Consider the following 19,093-nt stretch of genomic DNA (forward strand, 5'->3'; position numbering starts at 1 on the left):
GGTGCATGCTGCTCACATTTTAAAATGTGAGTGTTAATTTTTGCAGCATTCCCAAATGTATTTTACACATTTTGGGTGAAGAAACACATGAAGAGAGGTAATGCTATTTACTTAAGGCCACAGTGGCAAAAATGAAGATAACAGTCAAAGGGTCAACCTCAGAGACTTTGGGGTTGATTGCTGGATAATTCTCTATAAAAAGTTACAAATTGCTGAAATAATGTCATAGGACTGTATATACAGGACTGCAGCTGTGTCTTTGGTTGGTTGTTGGTTTGGTTTTTTTTTTTTTGCTTTGTTGTTTTATTTCAGAAGGCTGAGACCAAAGAGGAATTCGTAAAAGTCAGAAGGAGGGATTTGGAAAGGCTGACAACTGAAGTTATGCAACTGCGGGATTTCTTACCCAAAATAGTAAATGGAGATATCCTGGGGACATTCCAGAAGCTGGATGCTATTGAATCAAGTGAGTAGCACCATCTTACAAGCTCTTGCAGTTTCTGCCAGAACTGCTTAGAACAAACTGTTGTGCTCCAGAAATAGTTGTAGAGTTTATGGAGCTATTCCAGATTCAACTGTGTTGTTCAGTGACTGCTTCAGTAAATTAATGTGTTTGTAGTGAAGAAAATTACAGGCTGCCTTAGGAATAATCAGACATGTCAAATTAATCTTTAAAAATATTTTACTGTGGATAAAAACATATATGGTTCAGGCAGTAAGGGAAGCTGTATGAGGAACAAAAAGTGTTTTCCCCAAAAAACATTTTGTTTTTCTAATGGTGACTTTCACAAAAAAAAAAGACCCAACAACAAAATAATGGTAAATAGCAGTGGGTAAAAATCTGAAGAGTGAGTTAATACTGTATTTGGCCTGTCTAGTTTGTATGCTTTACTAATAAAAAAAGAAAAGATTCTGTAATAAAAGTCTTTTTATCGCTGTCCCCAAAGTCCATTTTTTTCAATGCTGGATTTCTCTGTGCGTTATTTTTTCAAAAAAAAACCCATTCCCAACATGCCATCAGGGCCAAATAGGAGTCAGCTCCATCCCTGGTCTGTAGTTTACCTGGAGCTGTACAATTTATCTGGAATTGGGTTTGCCTGAAAAGACATGGAACAAGCACTGAGACAGATTACTGAGGGTGTGTCTCTTCTAGAATACCAAGTAATAAATGGAAAATTAATTTCCAACAGGCAGCTAAGGAAAAGCAAGGTAGGGCCTCAAGGCCTGTGTCTGACAATGTAATATATTGAGACAAATCTTCCTACTGCCTCAGTGATTCACTTTTTGGGAAGATTCTTCCATGTTACAAGCAGTGGATAAAATCTGGAAGTGTTCTCTGTTGCAGGGCATCAGGGACTGTTTCCAGTTGTGTTAAGCGTTCAGAATCCTCAATTCGTTTTTTCCTCCTTGTCTTGAGATTCCTCTCACTGTTCCCTTCTTACATTCCTTGTGCCAGGCATCAAGGAGACCCTGTCAGGGCCATCCAGAGCAGGCTCATGGCATCAACATGGGATTTTAAGACTCCTTGAAATGTTCTGCTGGCTGTCCAGCATTCTCTGGGTCCTCCAGGGCAGAACCTGAAGCTGAGACAGCTTTTGAATTCTCTGGAGTCTTTCTCCACAGTGGAGATTTCTCTTGCAGGTGATGAGATAATTTGTATATTTATTCAGGCTCTAGCCATTATGTGCCCCCACAACTGGACAAGTCAAGTGGAGATTTTTGCTGCTCCAATCTCCTCCTACCTCTGCAGCATGAAATAAGGCAGACTGGAAGGAGGCTTTTGAGCATGCAAATCACTAAAGGTTGGACATCACAAGGACACAAGCAGCCTCACTCTCAGAATGGTGCTGTTTGCTATATACAGCCTCTTGGTGTGGCATGTGAAGCTCACAGGAGTCCTGGCAGCTTCCAGAGATATTTTTTCATATTGTTCTTACAGAAGCCTAATGTGTGATTTGTACATCTCCAGACTTCCATCAGCTGTTGCAGTTTCCTGGGTACTGTTGAAGTGTGCTTTAACAGCAGAGTCTGCTGCTCCTCAATAAGTGCAGATTGCAGTAGAGACTTTCAAAACCTCTGACCCATTCAGTTGTGAGAATGATGGAGTCTTGAACAGCTTTGAGAAACCTTGAGATCTTTGCATGTTTCCCTGGTGTGTGTAGATCAATAGGACCCCCATTTCCTGTGGATTCCCAGGGTTGATCTCTGAGATCTAAGCTGGCAATCCCCAGTGCAGCCAACACCTGCTTTTCAGGCTGCTGTCAGGGTCTTCATTAAGATTTTTGCCAGGGTCATTGTTAATTTCTAAAAGAGGGTTCTGTTTTGTTTTTATTACCCTTCTCAGGAAGAGTGCTTGGTTCCAGAGTCTTAGAAATACAGCTCCAGCAATTTTCCTGTATTATGGATATGTTTAGTGGAACTCACTCCACTTGGGGAGAGTTAAAAATATCATTTAACACTGATCTAGCATTTGGATAAGTAGAGTTGGAGTTCCATCACTTCTCGTCATTCATTCGTATTGTAGTCAGTTTTCCACCTCCCAGGGCTTTGAGATTAGACACGTAGTCCAGAAAAATCTCCTGGTATGACCTATAATTTTATGTGGATGAGACCAAGTCTACCTCACATCTGAAATGGGGACCTTGTGATTTTTTGCTGTGCCCAGTGTTCTGTTCTTCTTTTGAGTCTCTTTGGGAGCAAGTGCCACTTCTTCCCAGAGTCTGATTCACCACTGCAGTGGTGAAGTTACCATTTCAGTTGTGTGAAGTGTGAAGGTGCCATTTCAATTTTTTTGTTACTCACCCAAGTTGCTAGTGAAAGCTGCTTCTTTCTCTTCAGAGCAAAGGCACAGCTGGGAGAGCTGACTGGGCAGAGCAGGAGAGTTTCCACCAATGAGGAAGAACTGGAAATAAGTATTTTTTCAGCAGCTTCCACTATTGTCGTTTTTTGCCCCTTCTACATAAAATTTTGTGATATCTTAGAGGATGTTGACACATCTTTCTGTTATCTGAAGCCCTTTAAAAAGCCCAGGTTGCATTGTGTTAACACTCAGTAGTCAATATTTCTCCCCTTCTGGCTCAGGTTTTGTTCTGGGACCTTTGCAGTTTGCTGGTGAAGGATGTGGCATCTTCGTTTGTCTGCTGGCTGGATTCAGGTTGGATCCATCCTCTCAAAGGCTAGAAGTGATTTTTCTCTTTCTGAAGAGCTTGTTTCCTTGCAGGAACAGAGATTTTCATTGTTACCTGGCAAGGCTCTTGGCCTGCTGTAGGCAAGCAGAGCATGTTCTACCCCTGCTCAAGACATATTGCTGTCAACTTCTTAGGACTCAGACCCACATAGTCAGAAGTGCACGAGACTGAATTTTCTTGTCTTGACAGAAGGAAAATTTGTTGCCACTGAACAGAGTTATCCCCAAAAACCTCAATTAATCCATTCCTCCCTTCATTCTTTTCCTTTGGACTGCAGATTGAAAAGAAGTGAGTTGCTCAGAGAGCATGTCCTGGCACAGAGATGTTTGTCAGCTGTGAATCCTTGCCTTGCCTCTTTGCTTTTTGCTAAAAAATGTTGCTGGCTCGGAATCACACAAGGGCTGAATGAAAATATACCTCTTCAGATAAATCAGCCACAAACAGCTTTCTTCCTTTTATACATGCTACTCAAAGCAATATGTGTATACTTAAGATGATAAACTTGTCAATTAGGACCAAAACAGGAAGGTATTTATTTTCAAATAATGTAGAATTACTAAACAGAATGCCAGAAGCCAAGTCCTTTGTTTAATAAGAACATATTTGAATAATTTTTAATGATGTTGTCTTTTTATGATAGAATTTGATATGATTTTTGGTAATTACATCAAAAAATACTGTGACATATTGGGGGAAGTATTTCAAATATGTTAAGCTGTAGACCAAACTGTCATGTTCAAGGGTATGGTGTTTGAAGTGGGGTATAATTTTTTTTTTCAACTAACCAAGGTTATAGTAGATGCTGTTTGGATTTTACTTTTTGGAACGACTCAAACATGCTTCCTTTTTTCAGTATAAATACTAAGCATCCAAAACTGTTTTTTTAAAAGTAAAATACAATACACAGTTATTGTTAAAACTGTCCTTCAGAGAGAATTTTTTTAAACAGGCATCATGCTGGTGAAATGGATTACTTTTTACTTGATTTCTGTTCACTAAAATAAAGTGCCTAAATTAGAATGAATTTCTGATAACATCAGAAATTAATTTTATAAAAGAATCATAAAATTGGCTTGTGACTGACATAATGTTTAAATAGTTTATAATAATGGGATCACAGAATGTGTTGGGTTGGTAGGGATCTTAAAGATCATCCAGTTCTAACCTCATTGCCATGGGCAGAGAGAGCTTTCATGAGCCCAGGTTGCTTATACTACTTTATAAATACTATTTTAAAATATTTGAAATAGTTGCTTTTTATTCTTGCTACCCACGTAAGTTGTAAACTGTAGATTGAAACACTCACTTTTGACTACTGTTGGTATTTTTCTTATGTTTTTTAATATAGTCACTGACTTAGGTGAAATTTCACTCCCAGAGTTTTCATGGGAAGCAACATGAAAACAAAGTAGAAAACTGAGTAAATTAAAAAAAAAATCTTTTCAACCCTCAGTATTTAACAGCCAGATGTGATTCTTTTAAATCAGATGTGTCTGCTTTCTCAGAGCTGTTGCCACACACGATATTCCCGTTTAGCCACAGGGAGGTGATCTCGCACAAGCAAACGGCTGAGGCACCTCGGTAATTCACACTTGGTGGCTTCCCTTTGCTTTAATGAAGGCCCGATGACCATAACGTGTTCCTTCTTTCTTTTATCTGATTTATCCTGTCACAGGCCTGGACAGAAAGGAGGAGGAAATAGAGCAGCTGAGGATGGATTGTGAACACTTCAGAGCCCGTCTGGAAACGGCCCAGGCAGATTGCATGAGAGAGAAGAAGGTAGATGTGCTGCCAGGATATGGATATCTGTGTGTTTGAGTTCTAATAACAAAAGCAAAAATGATAAAATTTTCATTTTCATGTCAGAAACTGAATCCTCAGTCTCAAAAACAATTTGGGATTTCTATCCCAAATAGTCATCCATATCCATATTAACATGTTGAAGTAAAACACAGGATATTTGGGAAGATTGTGGCATAGCTACAATCAAAAGGTCCTCTACAGAATCAGTTCTTGTGAATTTAACATTGCTATAACATATTTGCAAAGAGGACAATAGGAGATAGTTTGAACAGTGCAATGTACAGAATGAAAGCAGCCTCTTGGTTTGTGTGAGCTGTGTACCTTTGTTTAGTGTTAATAATCTTCCTCAAAGCACCTATTGATCCAATTGCCATGTACAGCTGAGAATCAAGGAGCAATTTCAGGGCTTCTCTTGCTCTGTCAATATTGTATTTGGTGATTATGAGAGGAGAGATTCTTAACAATTAAGGAATAGCAAAGACACTGACTTCTCAGACTGAAGCCATTTGGGTTCAAATGAGTCTCTGGGAGAATCAGTGGTGATTATTTGCTGCAAAAGTTCATTTCCTTGGAGCCATCTTCAGTAGTCAGCAGTTGAGATTGTACAGCTGGCATTTGCACAAGGAGAGATGAACCACAAAACTTACTTCATTTTTGGAAAGGAATAATGAGGAGTTCAGAAATGAACTTTCAGTGCATATCTGTGTAGACCAAACACTCTGGAATGAAGTTTAGTATGATAGAATTGTTGTCAATCTATTCCTTATTTCAAAATAAATATCTTCTGGGATAGATGTTGCAGTTCTGCAATAGGTACAGAGTTCATTTTGCTGTGCACTGAGGTCTTCAGTTGCAGGATAAAATCCCTGTAAAATTGAATGCTGTTGCTTTAGATATTAATGAAGCAAGTGCCACCCATTGTTCTTGTTAATGCTACAAAATAAAGGGTAGTTGGTTTGGGTTTATGATTTCTTTAGGATGAGTTTTACTCGAAGCACAGTTTACTAGGAGCAGTTGTTTCGGTGTTTGTGCTCCAAGCTCTTCTCTTCATGTCTTTATTGTTGTGCAGTGTGTGGCAGTTGTCTGGCTGGGTTCTGTCAAATGCCAGGAAGGTGTATTTCAATGGATTGTGCTCTTGGTATTTTGAAGTCTTTAACTTTCAGGATACAACAAGGTGGTGTGTGTTTATGAGTGGTTTTTGTTCTTGTTAATCACTTTTCTGGTGTTTTTCATTTGGTTGCTGTTCTGCTCTAGGCATCCTTGTGTAGAGTTTCTGAATTATTTTCTACATATTTATCTTCCGAAGGAGAAGAAAATTATTCACTGAAACAAACATGGAATAAATGCATTTCTGGTTCAGCAGTGTCCTTTTCTGAGGCCATCATAAATCAACATTTTGCATTCCAAATTCTCTGTGCAGAGCTGTATTGCTGATTAGGGAATTGCTGTGCTTTCTGAACCTGAGCAAAACTTGAAGTGCACATGTTATTCTTGGCTGATATCTCCTTTGTCTGTGTTATTGCAGTTCCATACTTGGGCACTGCTGTGTTCTTGTGCCTTGACCTTTTCCTGAAGATGGTGGTGTTGCATAGCACAGGGATTACTGGGTGGTGTGAGCTCTTAGGAGTGCTGCTTCCAGCCAGGTTATTTGCTTTTACAGGCTCTGTTTATTTTCCTGGCTCTTGGATGTACTATTTTGTTTTCCTTCCCTCATATCTTTGTTCTGTTGCTTTTGATCTATTAAAAATTCTGGCATTTTTTCTGCTGGCTTTGCATGCTTCTTGGGGGATCTAGATTTGGTATTACTGGGTTTTATGTCTTACTCAGTATTAGCATCCAAATGCAAATAAAATGTATTAAAGATAGATTTCCCTAAGACTAGGACAGTGTGGAAAAGACAGGGAGAACATAGGGATTAGGCAGGAAGATGCCTGAGGACATTTTGTGGATGCACATGGTGGCAGAAAAGCTGATAGGCCTGGCAGTGAGTCATGTAAAAGATGGAATTTGTCTAATTTGCTTAAAAATGATCAAAGTATTAAGAAATAAGAGACTTTTCCTGGGAGTTTCTGCCTATGGAATCAGCAGCAAGTGTCAGCCTTTTGCTGACTCCAGAGAGTAAATACACACAGAAGTCTGCTTGAGAAATTAAACTTGAACTTTACAAATCTTCACCTGCGTGTTCCATCAGCAGCAGTGCAAATCAGGCTGGTATGTGTGATCAGGAGGTAGTTGGTGACAGAGCACACACAGCTCTGTACTGTTTGACAACATAAATTTTCAGATGGGTTTAAATTTCTATTCTTTACAAACCCTCAAAATGAAGTGTTGAGGTGAACCCCAAAGCCAACAAGATACTTAAAGTCTTGATGACAATACATAGTTGAAAGTATTGTTCTGTTTACTTGCTTTCAAAATTGACATAGAAGAGATTCCTTCTCATTTCCCCATACTTCATCCTGACAAACACACTGGGAAGGCAGAGCTGAGGAAGGTGTTTTCTGCAGTGAATTTGAAAATATCATGTCTGTAAAATGGGCAGAGTAAGATCCTTCTGTTTTTTGACATTGTGCAATCTGTGATTCTCTCTCTTTTAATACTTGAATTAGCATAATTTTTCTGGACTGGCCTTGGTCTTTCCCTGCAGCACTAATACCATCCTACCCAGAGTTATGGGAGCCCCCAGCCACCCTGAGGCACAAACTGCAGAATCCCTGCTTTGATCTCCCTGTCTGTGCTGGCTCTAAACTGAGAAGTGCAACAGCTTTGCTATTCCTGTGGCAGCTGGTAGGAAGCCAGTGAGACCCAGATCCTGCCCAATTCCATTATATTCTTCCAGCCAGCTTCCCATGTGATTGGAGAAAATACTGCCAAATGGAGGTTGTGCTTTGGTTCTGTAGGGTTGATCTGTTCTCTCTTTATGCTTTGTGGCATGAACCACTTAGCAGCTCACTTCAGTGATCGTAGAATCCTTGTGTTACAGAATAATTCAGGTTGAAAGGGATTTTGGAGTTGTGTTACCTCATTCCAGCCCCACTGCTGTGGGTAGGGACACCTTTCACTAGATCAGGTTGTTCAGAATCTCATGAATGCATTGTGGTGCCTCAGCTTTCTTGCAATGGAAGGTCCTCCAAACTTCAAACTTTAGGTGTGTTTTTTGGGACTCTGTCTTGCTTTACCACTGCTGCTCAGGACTATGCCAACAGAAAAGAGCTGGAAGAGACAACATATTTATCCTGGATATCCAGCAACTGTTCCATGTTGGCTAGAACAGAAGCCTGTTTTGAAAAACAAAACAACCCTCCCCTCCTGTAAGATGTTTCCATATCTTTTGGAAGGTGTCAGGGAAGGCTGGCCCCTGATGCTGAAATCCCCTCTCTCTTGAAGAGACATGGAGCTGTTTGCTCAGGACGAGATGTCTCCTGTCAGGCTTCTCTAGGTGCCACCCAGTCTCGGTGGGTCACTTGGTTTGACCTTGTGGACAGTTTCTGGTTCCTGTCAGCCTGCACTACTTAGAGACAGCTCAGGAGAGAAGGAATGTGTCTGCAACTGCTCTGGGTTACCCTCCCTTCTCAGAGATGGTCATGATTGTGTTTCTTGTTCTGTCCCTTAGCCTAGGAACTTGGTGTGGGAAATGTGAAGTGAAACCAAAATTTCCTTACGCTGTTCCAGGAGAAACTGGACCTGCGGCAGCAGCTGAACGAGGCCAAGCAGCAGCTCCTGCAGCAGGCAGAGTATTGCACAGAGATGGGAGCAGCAGTGTGCACCTTGCTCTGGGGGGTATCCAGCAGTGAGGAGGCTGTGAAATCCATTCTAGGAGGAGTAAGTATGGCAGGTGAATACTGACTCCCGGGAATGCCCTCAGACCTTTAAAACAAGGACCTTTAAAATAAGGGCCTTGCTGTGGAGCACACTTTCAGGATGTAGTTCAGAAACTGACTGGACATCAAAAATGCTTTCTGGTTTGCATGTTCTTTGGGAACCATCCATTCTCATTTAAGAAGGGTTGGAGCTGTGAAGTGTTATGAATAAACTCAGTAATTATTTGGTTACCAAATAAGGCTTATCTGTTTTCCACCACACACTGGAAGCAAGGCTACACTTAGCACAATGTAAATATCTTTACAAGCTAACAGAAGGAGAGAATAGTTCCTGGGCACATGCAGGAGTTTCCATGCCTGTGGAGAGCTTGGAGGAGCTATTTCCATGGAGAAAAGACAGATTCATTGATTCTCCACTTCTTTAAATCTTTCTGCTGCCTTAATATGTGAATGACTCTTGGAAATTGAGACCCTCACTGCTTGTGGATCATATTAAATCATCAATGTTAAACATGGGCAAGTAGAGTATTTTCCAAAAACCAGTAACAAACCACAAAGCTAGAACAACAACAGTTAATGACAGTGGTAACATTGCAACTATCACGATTTCACTGCCAAGTGCAGCTGATGGAATTAGGAGGGACTAAGGCGACAGGCCTGAAAAAATATGATTTTCATTCTTGACACAGCCAACATGAGAAGGAATTGCTGTATTTAATCTGAGTGAAGTGATGCCACAGTTTCTTTTGGCTTGATTTTTCAGCAGCATAATGAACAGCTGAGTGAATAGGATTACTTCATTATAGTAAGTGGTAAACCAATGTGTTTGTAAGAGTTGTTCTAGTTGGGTGTTCCAAAATACAATTACAACTTCATATTGGATATTAGAAAGATGTACAATGCTGCCTTATTGATGAATACTTCTGATGTTTTCAAATCCAAGCAGCAGCAGTTACTAGGAAAAACATCTGTAAAACACTGTATAATGCAGTTGAAATTTAAAGAACAAGGCTGGTTTTTGAAAGCAGTCTTAAGTATTAATATTCAGTTGAATTAGTTAAAAACAAAACTGTTGCCTGAAGATTTGTTTGAAGGTAAAAAAACCTAGTGTGAAGATGCAATACTTCAGGGGTTAGGTTGGTTTGAAATGCAAAGTACTTCTCATAGTAATTTCCAACAATCATTAAAGCCTGTTGAACTGCTGTACTTCTGGTGAAGATCAGAACAACATTTGGGAACATAATTTTCTTGGGATGGTGCATTGAGCACTGTGAGAAACGTGCCTGGGCTTGAAACAAGACTCCTAGGAAAAGCAGAAATGGATTGTGTGGCATTGTGTCAACCACAGATTGCAACTGGCAGTGAGTCAGGTCATTAAAAGATGATGGAGATTTGTCATACAACATATTTGGTTTGGGTTATTTTGGGACAAGTTGTACAGCTTGTAGCTTCTTTCCTCCTCCCTGAGAAGGTGCTGTGGACTACGGAAATGTGTGAGAACATCAAGGGTGCTTTGAAACTGTTGCTGATATTTAAGCACATAGGGAAGGTGGCATCGATTCAGAATCATTCATGCCTTGCAGAACAATGCCCAAGCTTTATTTTGGTCTTTGCAGCAATACAGAAGTAGGTCTTTCTTCCAGTCCTGTAATGCAAATAGACTGAAATGATGTTAATGACCAGTATACATTTTGTATCCATAAGGGTTGGGAAAATCAGAATTAAGCAGCAGATTTAAAATGTGACACAGGTAGTTCTCAAGGCAGTGAGGGAGATATGCCTGCTGGTTTTGCCTGTGTTCCTGGAGAGAATTTGAAGAGACATCCAGAGAAACACCATGACAGAGTTTTCAAGGTTTCCTACCTGCATATACCAAAAAAAGAAGTAAATTAATTTCCATGAGATTGTTTTGGATGTCTTTCAAAAAGCTTCAGCAAGATACGACAGGCTTCTCACATGGAAATATAACCTGGAGGTTTGATTTCAGAACAGCATCAAGACTTGCTTCAATTTGAGACATTTTGGATCCTACATGGTGTTTTGCTACTTCAGTTATCTGATACGGTGACAAACAACTTTATATTTTGTGGCAGCAATTTTTCATGTTACCTGGAGCTTTCACACAGGAGTTGCACAGACAGCAGAGGGTTCATTGCACCATCTGAGCTCAGGCACCTTAATGGCTGCTTTCAGAGCTGCCCTTATCTCAGCATGGGTGGGTGAGACATTCTTCAGTCCCATGAAAATGCCGTCAAGTTAATAAGGGACTGTGCAGAGTGTGCACTGCTTGCTATTTATAAACCTGATGGGTCTTTGCTGGAGCTCAGCACTAGTTAAGTAGTGGCTGTGTGGAAAGGAGGATCAGCAGAGAGGACACCAGTCAAATCTCAAGAGGTTGGCATATAGAAGATTTCTCTTGTTTTCTGTTTTCTGTGCAACATACCAACTACTCGGGGTGCTTAGTACCCTCATGTTCCCATGTGAATATGTATTTTCATAATTACTTAGTGGGCTCTTCATTTTCTCTCACAACCTCTTGCTTCTTGAGGTGTAGTCAGTGCTTGTGTTAAAATTGCTATCTTTGAGGAGTGGTGTCCATATAAAAACTACATCCAGCACATGCAGAATTGCACTTATCTTCCTCCTCTTTCTCCATGATGCCTTCATTCCTGTTGTTCTGTTGTGAAGATGCTGTGTTGACTGAGCCTGCTTTTTGTCCCCTCTTGCTGAAGTCACCCCACAGGTACATCTTTAACGTGGTGAATGTGCAGCAGTGGAGGAATAAATAGATGTTACCTCTAGTTTTGCATATACTGTCAAAGCAGTAATCTTGCAAAAGCATGAAGATTTTCAGTCACTTTACAAAATGAATAAAAATTCAGGCATTTCTTGAACTCTCTCATTGGGTCACTGCTGGAAATGACTAAAAGTTTCATCTGCTTCATGAAACAATTGGAAAAATTATTAAAGACACTGGGAAACCCAGCATTATGGGCTCTCAGTTTTGGTTATGAAAGCCTTCATCTTCTGTGTGAAATAAGTTCCAGCAGTGTTTTACTAGTCAGAATTACCAATAAACAGAAACAGGTTTCTCCATCCTTCTTTGTGGACTCTGCACCTCAGGCCAGGCTCTTTGACCTGCCCTGAACTTTGTGGTGCTCCCTAAGCTGAGATACCTCCAAATGGAGCAGGATTGCAGCTGAGGGGAAAAGACATTTCCCTAATTACAGCCTGTGCTTCTGTTCATGTGCTCTGCTGTGGTGATTGTTTTTTCTCACGTGACATAGTTGACTTAAGTTCAGCCTGTGACCCAGGAGAGACCTCCATTTCCTTTTCCAAAGAACTTCTGCATAGCCTGTTACTGTTATTGAGCAATTAATGAGTCCTATTCAGATCCATTTGAATCCTGCTTTTTCTTCCTGGGGACTTCTTTGTTTTCTTAGGAATTTCACGTTCAGTCTCCAATCTTCAGCTGATTTTGACAAAAGCTACTGCAGTAGGCCAAGTGGATGTGAAACACCTGGTGCAACTACTGCAAAACAATGATACAATATTCTCACTTCTGGTAATAAGCATTAATTCTGCTGGTTGATTATATATTATTGTGTGCTTAGGAGGTAGATATGCAGTAGTTCAGATTTATGAATAAATGTGACCTTGAGTAGTTTCCTGTTTTCTTCTAAAGTTAATGGTTTCAAATATTAGGGGATCAAACATGTCACTCAGTGAATACATGGTATTTTCTCTTGTTTATTTGAAATGACTGGATGTTTTAATAATTTGGAAGATTGAGCAGTTTTACTGTAGCATCTAATAATAATAGTTGCTGTAGTGTGTGTAATCTTTCTTCTCCTCCATACTTGCAGACTAAAGCAGTAAAGTTTTTCACAATCACTGCCCAGACCATGGAGAGCTTTGTGAAGTCATTAAGTGAAGACATGAAACAGCAGGATGTGGATTCTGAGGAAAATCAGTTTGTATTAGCTTTGGCAGGGATTGTAACAAGTAAGTTAATGTTGTGTCTCAGAATAGCATTACACACCTACTGGGAATGTGTATTGCCTCATAGAAGCTGCAGTAAATACAGCTTTTCAAAGTTAAGTTGTCACTGTTGATATCTTGGGTGACTTTCTGGTTTTCTGAAGTTCTAGCAGATTTTGTTACTGACACTTCTGTTACAGGCACTTCTGTGCTGCCTGTGACATAGTTAAGGATTAGACAGGTAAGAGCCATGGAGGTCTGAAATTCCTATTGCATCCCTCAGTCTGGAGTGAAACAAGGACCATTGTACCAGTCTTGTATGCTCACATGAGTTTGTACTCACTGAGCAATTTACTTTGTGAATCACCAGTGATGCCAACATCTACAAGGTTATAAATTGGAGATGGTGCAAGTAGATCAGCCCCAGCTTAAGGCACGGACTAAGGATTTTTAAAGTGCTTAAAAATTTTGTTACTGTCAGATACACCACACTTTGACTGTATAAGAGAAGTAGAAGATTATAAACCTGACTTCCATGCTAAGTATTTTTAGGTCCAGAAAATAAGTAAAAAGCCATATATCTGTTGTAGAATGACTGTGCTTGGTTTGGGAGGCTGTGAAGCTGATACATCATCTGAATTTCTGTGAAACTGTAACTATCAAAATTACACTGAAGACATGATGCAAGATAGGCAAAACAGTGGATATTGGTATAAATAAGTGATTATTGAACGAACAGCTTTTCTGAATGTGGGATTTTTAGCTGTTGAGGTGTCAATCTAGATAAAATAATAAAATTATTATGTGATGCATTATGCCACTGTACTGAGTAGGGGGCAGGTATAAGGGAAAATAATAAAGGAAACAGTAGCCTTTGCAAATAATTTTGTCTTTTGGTTTGTGTTTAAATAATGCCACACTTGCAGAGAGGTAGGAAAAAAAGCTTTTGAGTAGTTGTTCATAAGAGTTTTGATTGTGCGATGTGCCAGATATGCTGAATTGTGTGGCTGTAAAACTCTGCAATCCTGTTCATTTAAAGTGGAACCTATAATGATCAGCTTTGTTGCAGTCACACATTACCTTTGGATGAATAGAGCCTTTTGTTTCTCAATTTACAGTGTTGCTATTGGGACACTGGGCATTCTGAATAAATGCTTTTGTTACCAATGCAGAATTTTGAAGGATCTGGACAAGTGTTTGTTGTTCAGTATTTGCTATATAGGTGAATGTAGTCTGAAATTTCTATCAATGCCATAGTTCATTCTTTAGAGCCGACCAATCTTTTTAATGGTCCTGATAATTAGCAGAAACTTCTGTTTGAAACGTGATTGGTGGTGATGTTTTGGGCTTTCCCACAGATGTGGCTGCGCTGGCGTGTGGCCGCGAGTTCCTGGTCAGTTCCAGTCGGGAATTACTGGACACGATGATGCATCTCCTGGGAGACATGAAGCCAGGACTCTGTAACAAATTTAAAGTGTATGTTGACTTTTCTTGCCCCTTTCAAATGAAATGCATTATCTTGCAGTGCAGCTCAAGTGATGACAGTTTTCCCACTCTCCCATTATTCCTTTCCTGGAGAGGAAGCATAATTTTTGGAAGCTCTTTTCCCAGTAGTGTTCCTTGCAGACGTACTGGAGTTGACTACAAAATTTTATCTAGGTTTTGTATCTCTTGAGAAGTCTCTTAAGCACCATAATATTGTAAAGGGGAACAGGGATGCCCTCTTCCAGCTTGTGAGGGGTTCACGAGTTTGATGTGGTATAAGGAACGTATGAGAGCAAATTTTACAACAGAGAAGATACAGGAAACATTATCTCATTTTTATTCCCTCCTAATATGAAATGTAAAATGTCACATGTCCTTAGTGAAGAAAGTGAGTTATGGAGCTGCTAAGAGCAAAAATTAAATCATTTTAGGCTCTTTAGCAGCCAAACTCACCACACACTTCAGTTTGTAAGAGGCAATGCCTGTAAAGTGACCTTGTAATACAGCTTGAAAGGCAAGGCCCTGTTGCACAGTTCAGCTACTGCAAAAGTGCTTTTCAGCTGATGGAGAGATTAAATAAACAATTGTCGTTGCCTTTTTCTCCTAGACCTTACAAGCTGAGGATATATGGCCTTGGCTGAGCAAATTACTGCTTAACGAGTGGCTCATCTGCTGAAGTGTGGGCACTGGTTCTGTGTTCATGAAGGTGGTTTGAGCCACTGTGGTGTCTTTTTCTTAAATACACAAACAATTCATACCCCAGGCAGCTGTCAGAGCTCAGCTGACAAACAGCAGCCTGGCCAGCTATGGTAACTTGACCACGTCCAGGCACACATTTAGGCAGGTTGGATGTGATAGTCATGAAGTCAGGCCCGTTCACTTTGGAGAGGTTTTTATCTTGCCTAACCTTAGCTGTCAGAGAGGGGGATGTCAAACATTTCCTGACTGCCTGGGCTCCTTCCCACACTCACTGGGAGGAGATGGTCTGTCAGGTGATTGCTCATGTGAGGGAGAGTAAGTTGCCCTCTGAAGGTGTTTGCCTTTCCCTGTTGGGTGGTGAGGGGTAAGTTGAACAGCCTGTGCTGTAGGTAGTGGCTTGATGATTTGAGATCAGATATTTACTCTGTTTCCCAAGCATTGGGCTTGAAGGTCAGTGGTAGGGGTTTTTTGAGTACATCCCAACTGAAAGAATTGTATGAGAATCTCAGTTTACTAAAGAAAAGGTAATTTGTGCTTTCATGTGTATAAAAAAATCAGACCAACCAAAACCAAAAAACAACCCTGAAAAGAGGATCCATGCTGTTTCAGAATCTGTGAATGGGGTAAAAACAAAAGAGGACTTTGAGAGGAGGAGGGAAGATGTTCCTAAGCACACACTCTGAATTTCAGGGGGATACATGCCTATGGGTCCAGATAAACTATTTTTGATCATTTCATATTGTATTAATGTAATTGGATTTGAAGGCCGTTCTTTTGAGTTTATATCTTGCTTGTTATACTTCAAAATCTGCTTCCTTTGCAGAAGAATTACCCATGGTGTTGTAAACTTGCCTGCCAATACGGCACTGCTTGTAAAATATACATAAAACAATCCCATGAGGTGGCAAGGAATTCAACAGGGGCCAGCTTGGTAGGCTAGAAAATGGAGGGAAGCTTGGATAAGAGGTTGCTCAAGGTGGTTGATAAGTGAGAAATGCTAAGCATATGTTACAATACTTTGAATGCAGTCCAGTGATGATATTTTCTGATCCCCACAGAACCAACTTTTTTTTTTTCCTTACTCTGAACTTGCCATTGGATTAAAAAAAATGATGTATTCTGACATGAAAGCAAATGCCAGAAAGGCCATTTCTTCATGGCCTTGTCAGAGAATGAGGGAGCCTAATTTGCTCAAATGATTTAGTGCAAAATGTTTCCCTGTGTTTGTCTTCATGTCCGTAATCAAAAAAAGTCCTTTTTTTTATGAGCTCTATATGTGTCTTGTCACTGTCCAGTTTGAAAAACCTGTTCCTAACTAACACTATATTTTTTTCTTATACTTTTGGAGCATTTTACAATCTTCCAGCCCAGAAAATAAGGGGTTTGGAGGGTTGGTTGATTTGTTTTTAAATTGTTCTTTGCATGTAAGGTTTTTTAGCTGCTGGCTAACCTTAATCAGCATTTTTATAAGCAGATGTATCAGAACTCCTCTTTCTCCTCCCATAGGGAGCATAAGCCAGGACAAAATGAAAGACAGCTGTGAGACAAGGATATGAAGGTTTCCATAAATTCTAGTGCAATTTCAAAGTTAGGTGAAGATGGACTCTGGAGTCATCATAAATAATGTTTACATATACATTTAGATATATATTCATACAAACAGATACATTTTTAAAACTACACCTCACAGATGAAAATGACTTCATTATTCTGGAAATGCAATGTACTTTTTCTTAAAACATCACCATGGTGTTGCATGGGAAAACATCAATTTATAATCTAACAAGTTGAAGAAAAAAATTGCCTTTTAATTTTAAGTGCTGTGGTTATCTTTTGCTTAGTTCTGAGATTTTACGATTATTTTCTAGCTTTTGTTTTCAAAAATATTTTTCATTGCTGTGTGACAAATCAGGGGAAACCATGAGTCCACTTCTACACATAGCAGTATCAAAGTAAGCTGATAAAGAGAGGAGTTCTCTTTTCTTGTTCTAGCAATCCTATGTTTTATTTGGATGAATATATAAACAAAAAAAAAATTACAGGGAGAACCTGTCACTTACTCCAAAACTGCTGTGATATCTTCTGTAGTCTGTGAGTATGGAATAAATATATCCCAGGCATTAACTTGAGCGCTGAGACTGAAATCTCAGGGGTGTCCTTACCCTTCTGAAATAACAGATGTGAAAGACTTCAGGTTTTCTTCTCATTGGTGTCAGGTTTGTTCAATGTCTGTAATTATTACACAGTCAATAAACATTTACATAATTGTTTGTAGCTGTAATTAAATGGTTAAGAACATTCAGCTTTGCTTTTGTGGCAGTTTAAAGTAGCCAGCAAAGAGACATATTTAAAATAATAGTACATTGTATATACTAATCCTATGTATTAACAAGACAAGAAAGGGCTTTAGCTGTGCATTTAGTTCTACAGTTTAAAGAAAGCATTGACAGATACAGTAGTACAAGATGTTAATTAAATTTGGCTTGTCTAAGTAGAAAGATTATGAAATGCATAATTAAGACTAACTCCACATTTTAGAAGACAACACCAGAAAGTTTTGTTTATCCAGTAATCATTTGTGTCAGGTTTGCTTCAATACGCACTTTTGCAATTATTATTGCAAAAAATATTTACTAAAATGTGGTGATAATGGAGGTGAAGGTGGTTTTAAAGGGCCTGGAAATGTTTCTCTGTTGTGCATAGGTGAGTGTGTTTAATTAAATATGCTGTTATATATTAATATGCCACTGCATTGGCTTGTGGGATGTTCCAGCACTCCAAAAACCTCAGCACTCCCCTGGATCACCACCACCAGTCCCTTTTGTCTGCACAAAGCAAACAAGTGAAATAAAAATACAAACACAGCAGTGCCTTTTTACGTCACTTTATTTCTAACTGCAAATGTCAAACAGATTAAGGGTGAAAGACGTTCTCAAGAAATGTTAGCATTGCCATTATAAGATGATGGTTTATTGATCATTTCCATTCTGGCTGATTATAGGTAGTGCTGTGCTCTTTTGTCAGAGGTTGTTCTTGAAGCCCAGAGCTGCAGGGGCTGGATGAAAAGCTATGTATGGCCTTTACCAGCTGCAATTTCAGATCCAGAGCACCTCTCCCTGCTTGGCAGTGGCCACTGGTGCAGTAGATTTAATAAATCTGCTCTTCCTTCTTTCTCCTCCTTAATAATCGAGGTGATCGAACTCAGAGTTACATAAATGACACCTCTTAAAGCTCAGTTTAGCCTTTTCTGCTTTCTGAAAGTGTTCACAGAGTGTCCAAGTCTGCTGGTGGCATAGGAGCTTAAGCCATGAAACCTTGTTTGAGAATTGGATGTGAGGTGTGAAGTCCATTTGGAATTATCATTTCCCTTTTGTGTGGACATGGTGGCAGTGCAGTGACACATGGGCATGAGAGAGAGCAGTAGCCAAGCTGGCTCCAGAACAGAGAACATTCCAGCCCCTCCCTGAGGCCTTCTTACTCTTTTCCACGTGTTTGGAATATGTAATTTAACAGTAGAAACAAAGGTTTGCACAACATTACTTATATATAATTTGAGATTTATCTCTGTTACCAAAATATAAATTATTATTACAGGCTTCTGCTTTGGTATATAGTTGACACAAATGGCAAAAGGTGATGAAACATGCAAAGAAATCAAAGGCCCTCAAATCTTCTTTCTTTCAATTCTAGGCTAATGCTAATGTCACTTTACAATGTGAGTATCAACTTGAAAGGCTTGAAGTACATCAGTGAAAATCCAGGTTTTATTCCCCTGCTTTGGTGGCTGTTGAATGGTAAGTTGCTCTAAGAACCTTGTAAACTGTGATTTTCAGGATTTTGTAGAATTACAATAGATGTTGCAAATAACAAACCAGAAATTTATATCTGTAACCTGATTATCTTTTGACAGAATAAAAGTAAACATAAAGGGCAAATAGATGGAGAGAGAAGATGTGCATTTCCCACAAAATTTTTGACACTGTGTGTAATATTCCATTAATGTGAAGTTTAAATGTGGTAGATTTAAGAATAGGGAATGGAGAAATTTGATGAAGTGGTTTAAAAAAAAAGCCACTTGTTTCCTGATGCCAACTTTAAAATAAACCTTAAGGGGAAACT

General features: G+C 39.5%; 1 protein-coding gene across 1 annotated transcript in view; it reads left to right on the top strand.

Moving 5' to 3' along the window:
• HSF2BP (heat shock transcription factor 2 binding protein) overlaps positions 1–19,093 on the top strand; it is a 30,515-nt gene that overhangs the window by 1,833 nt on the left and 9,589 nt on the right. The window contains exons 2-7 of the mRNA XM_021540010.3: positions 313–463; positions 4,861–4,964; positions 8,661–8,810; positions 12,676–12,814; positions 14,149–14,266; positions 18,665–18,768. Of these exons, the coding sequence (XP_021395685.1) occupies positions 313–463; positions 4,861–4,964; positions 8,661–8,810; positions 12,676–12,814; positions 14,149–14,266; positions 18,665–18,768 (766 nt within the window). The remainder of the gene's footprint in view (positions 1–312; positions 464–4,860; positions 4,965–8,660; positions 8,811–12,675; positions 12,815–14,148; positions 14,267–18,664; positions 18,769–19,093) is intronic.

Source organism: Lonchura striata, chromosome 2, assembly GCF_046129695.1.
Source record: "Lonchura striata isolate bLonStr1 chromosome 2, bLonStr1.mat, whole genome shotgun sequence".
Lineage (NCBI taxonomy): Eukaryota > Metazoa > Chordata > Aves > Passeriformes > Estrildidae > Lonchura > Lonchura striata.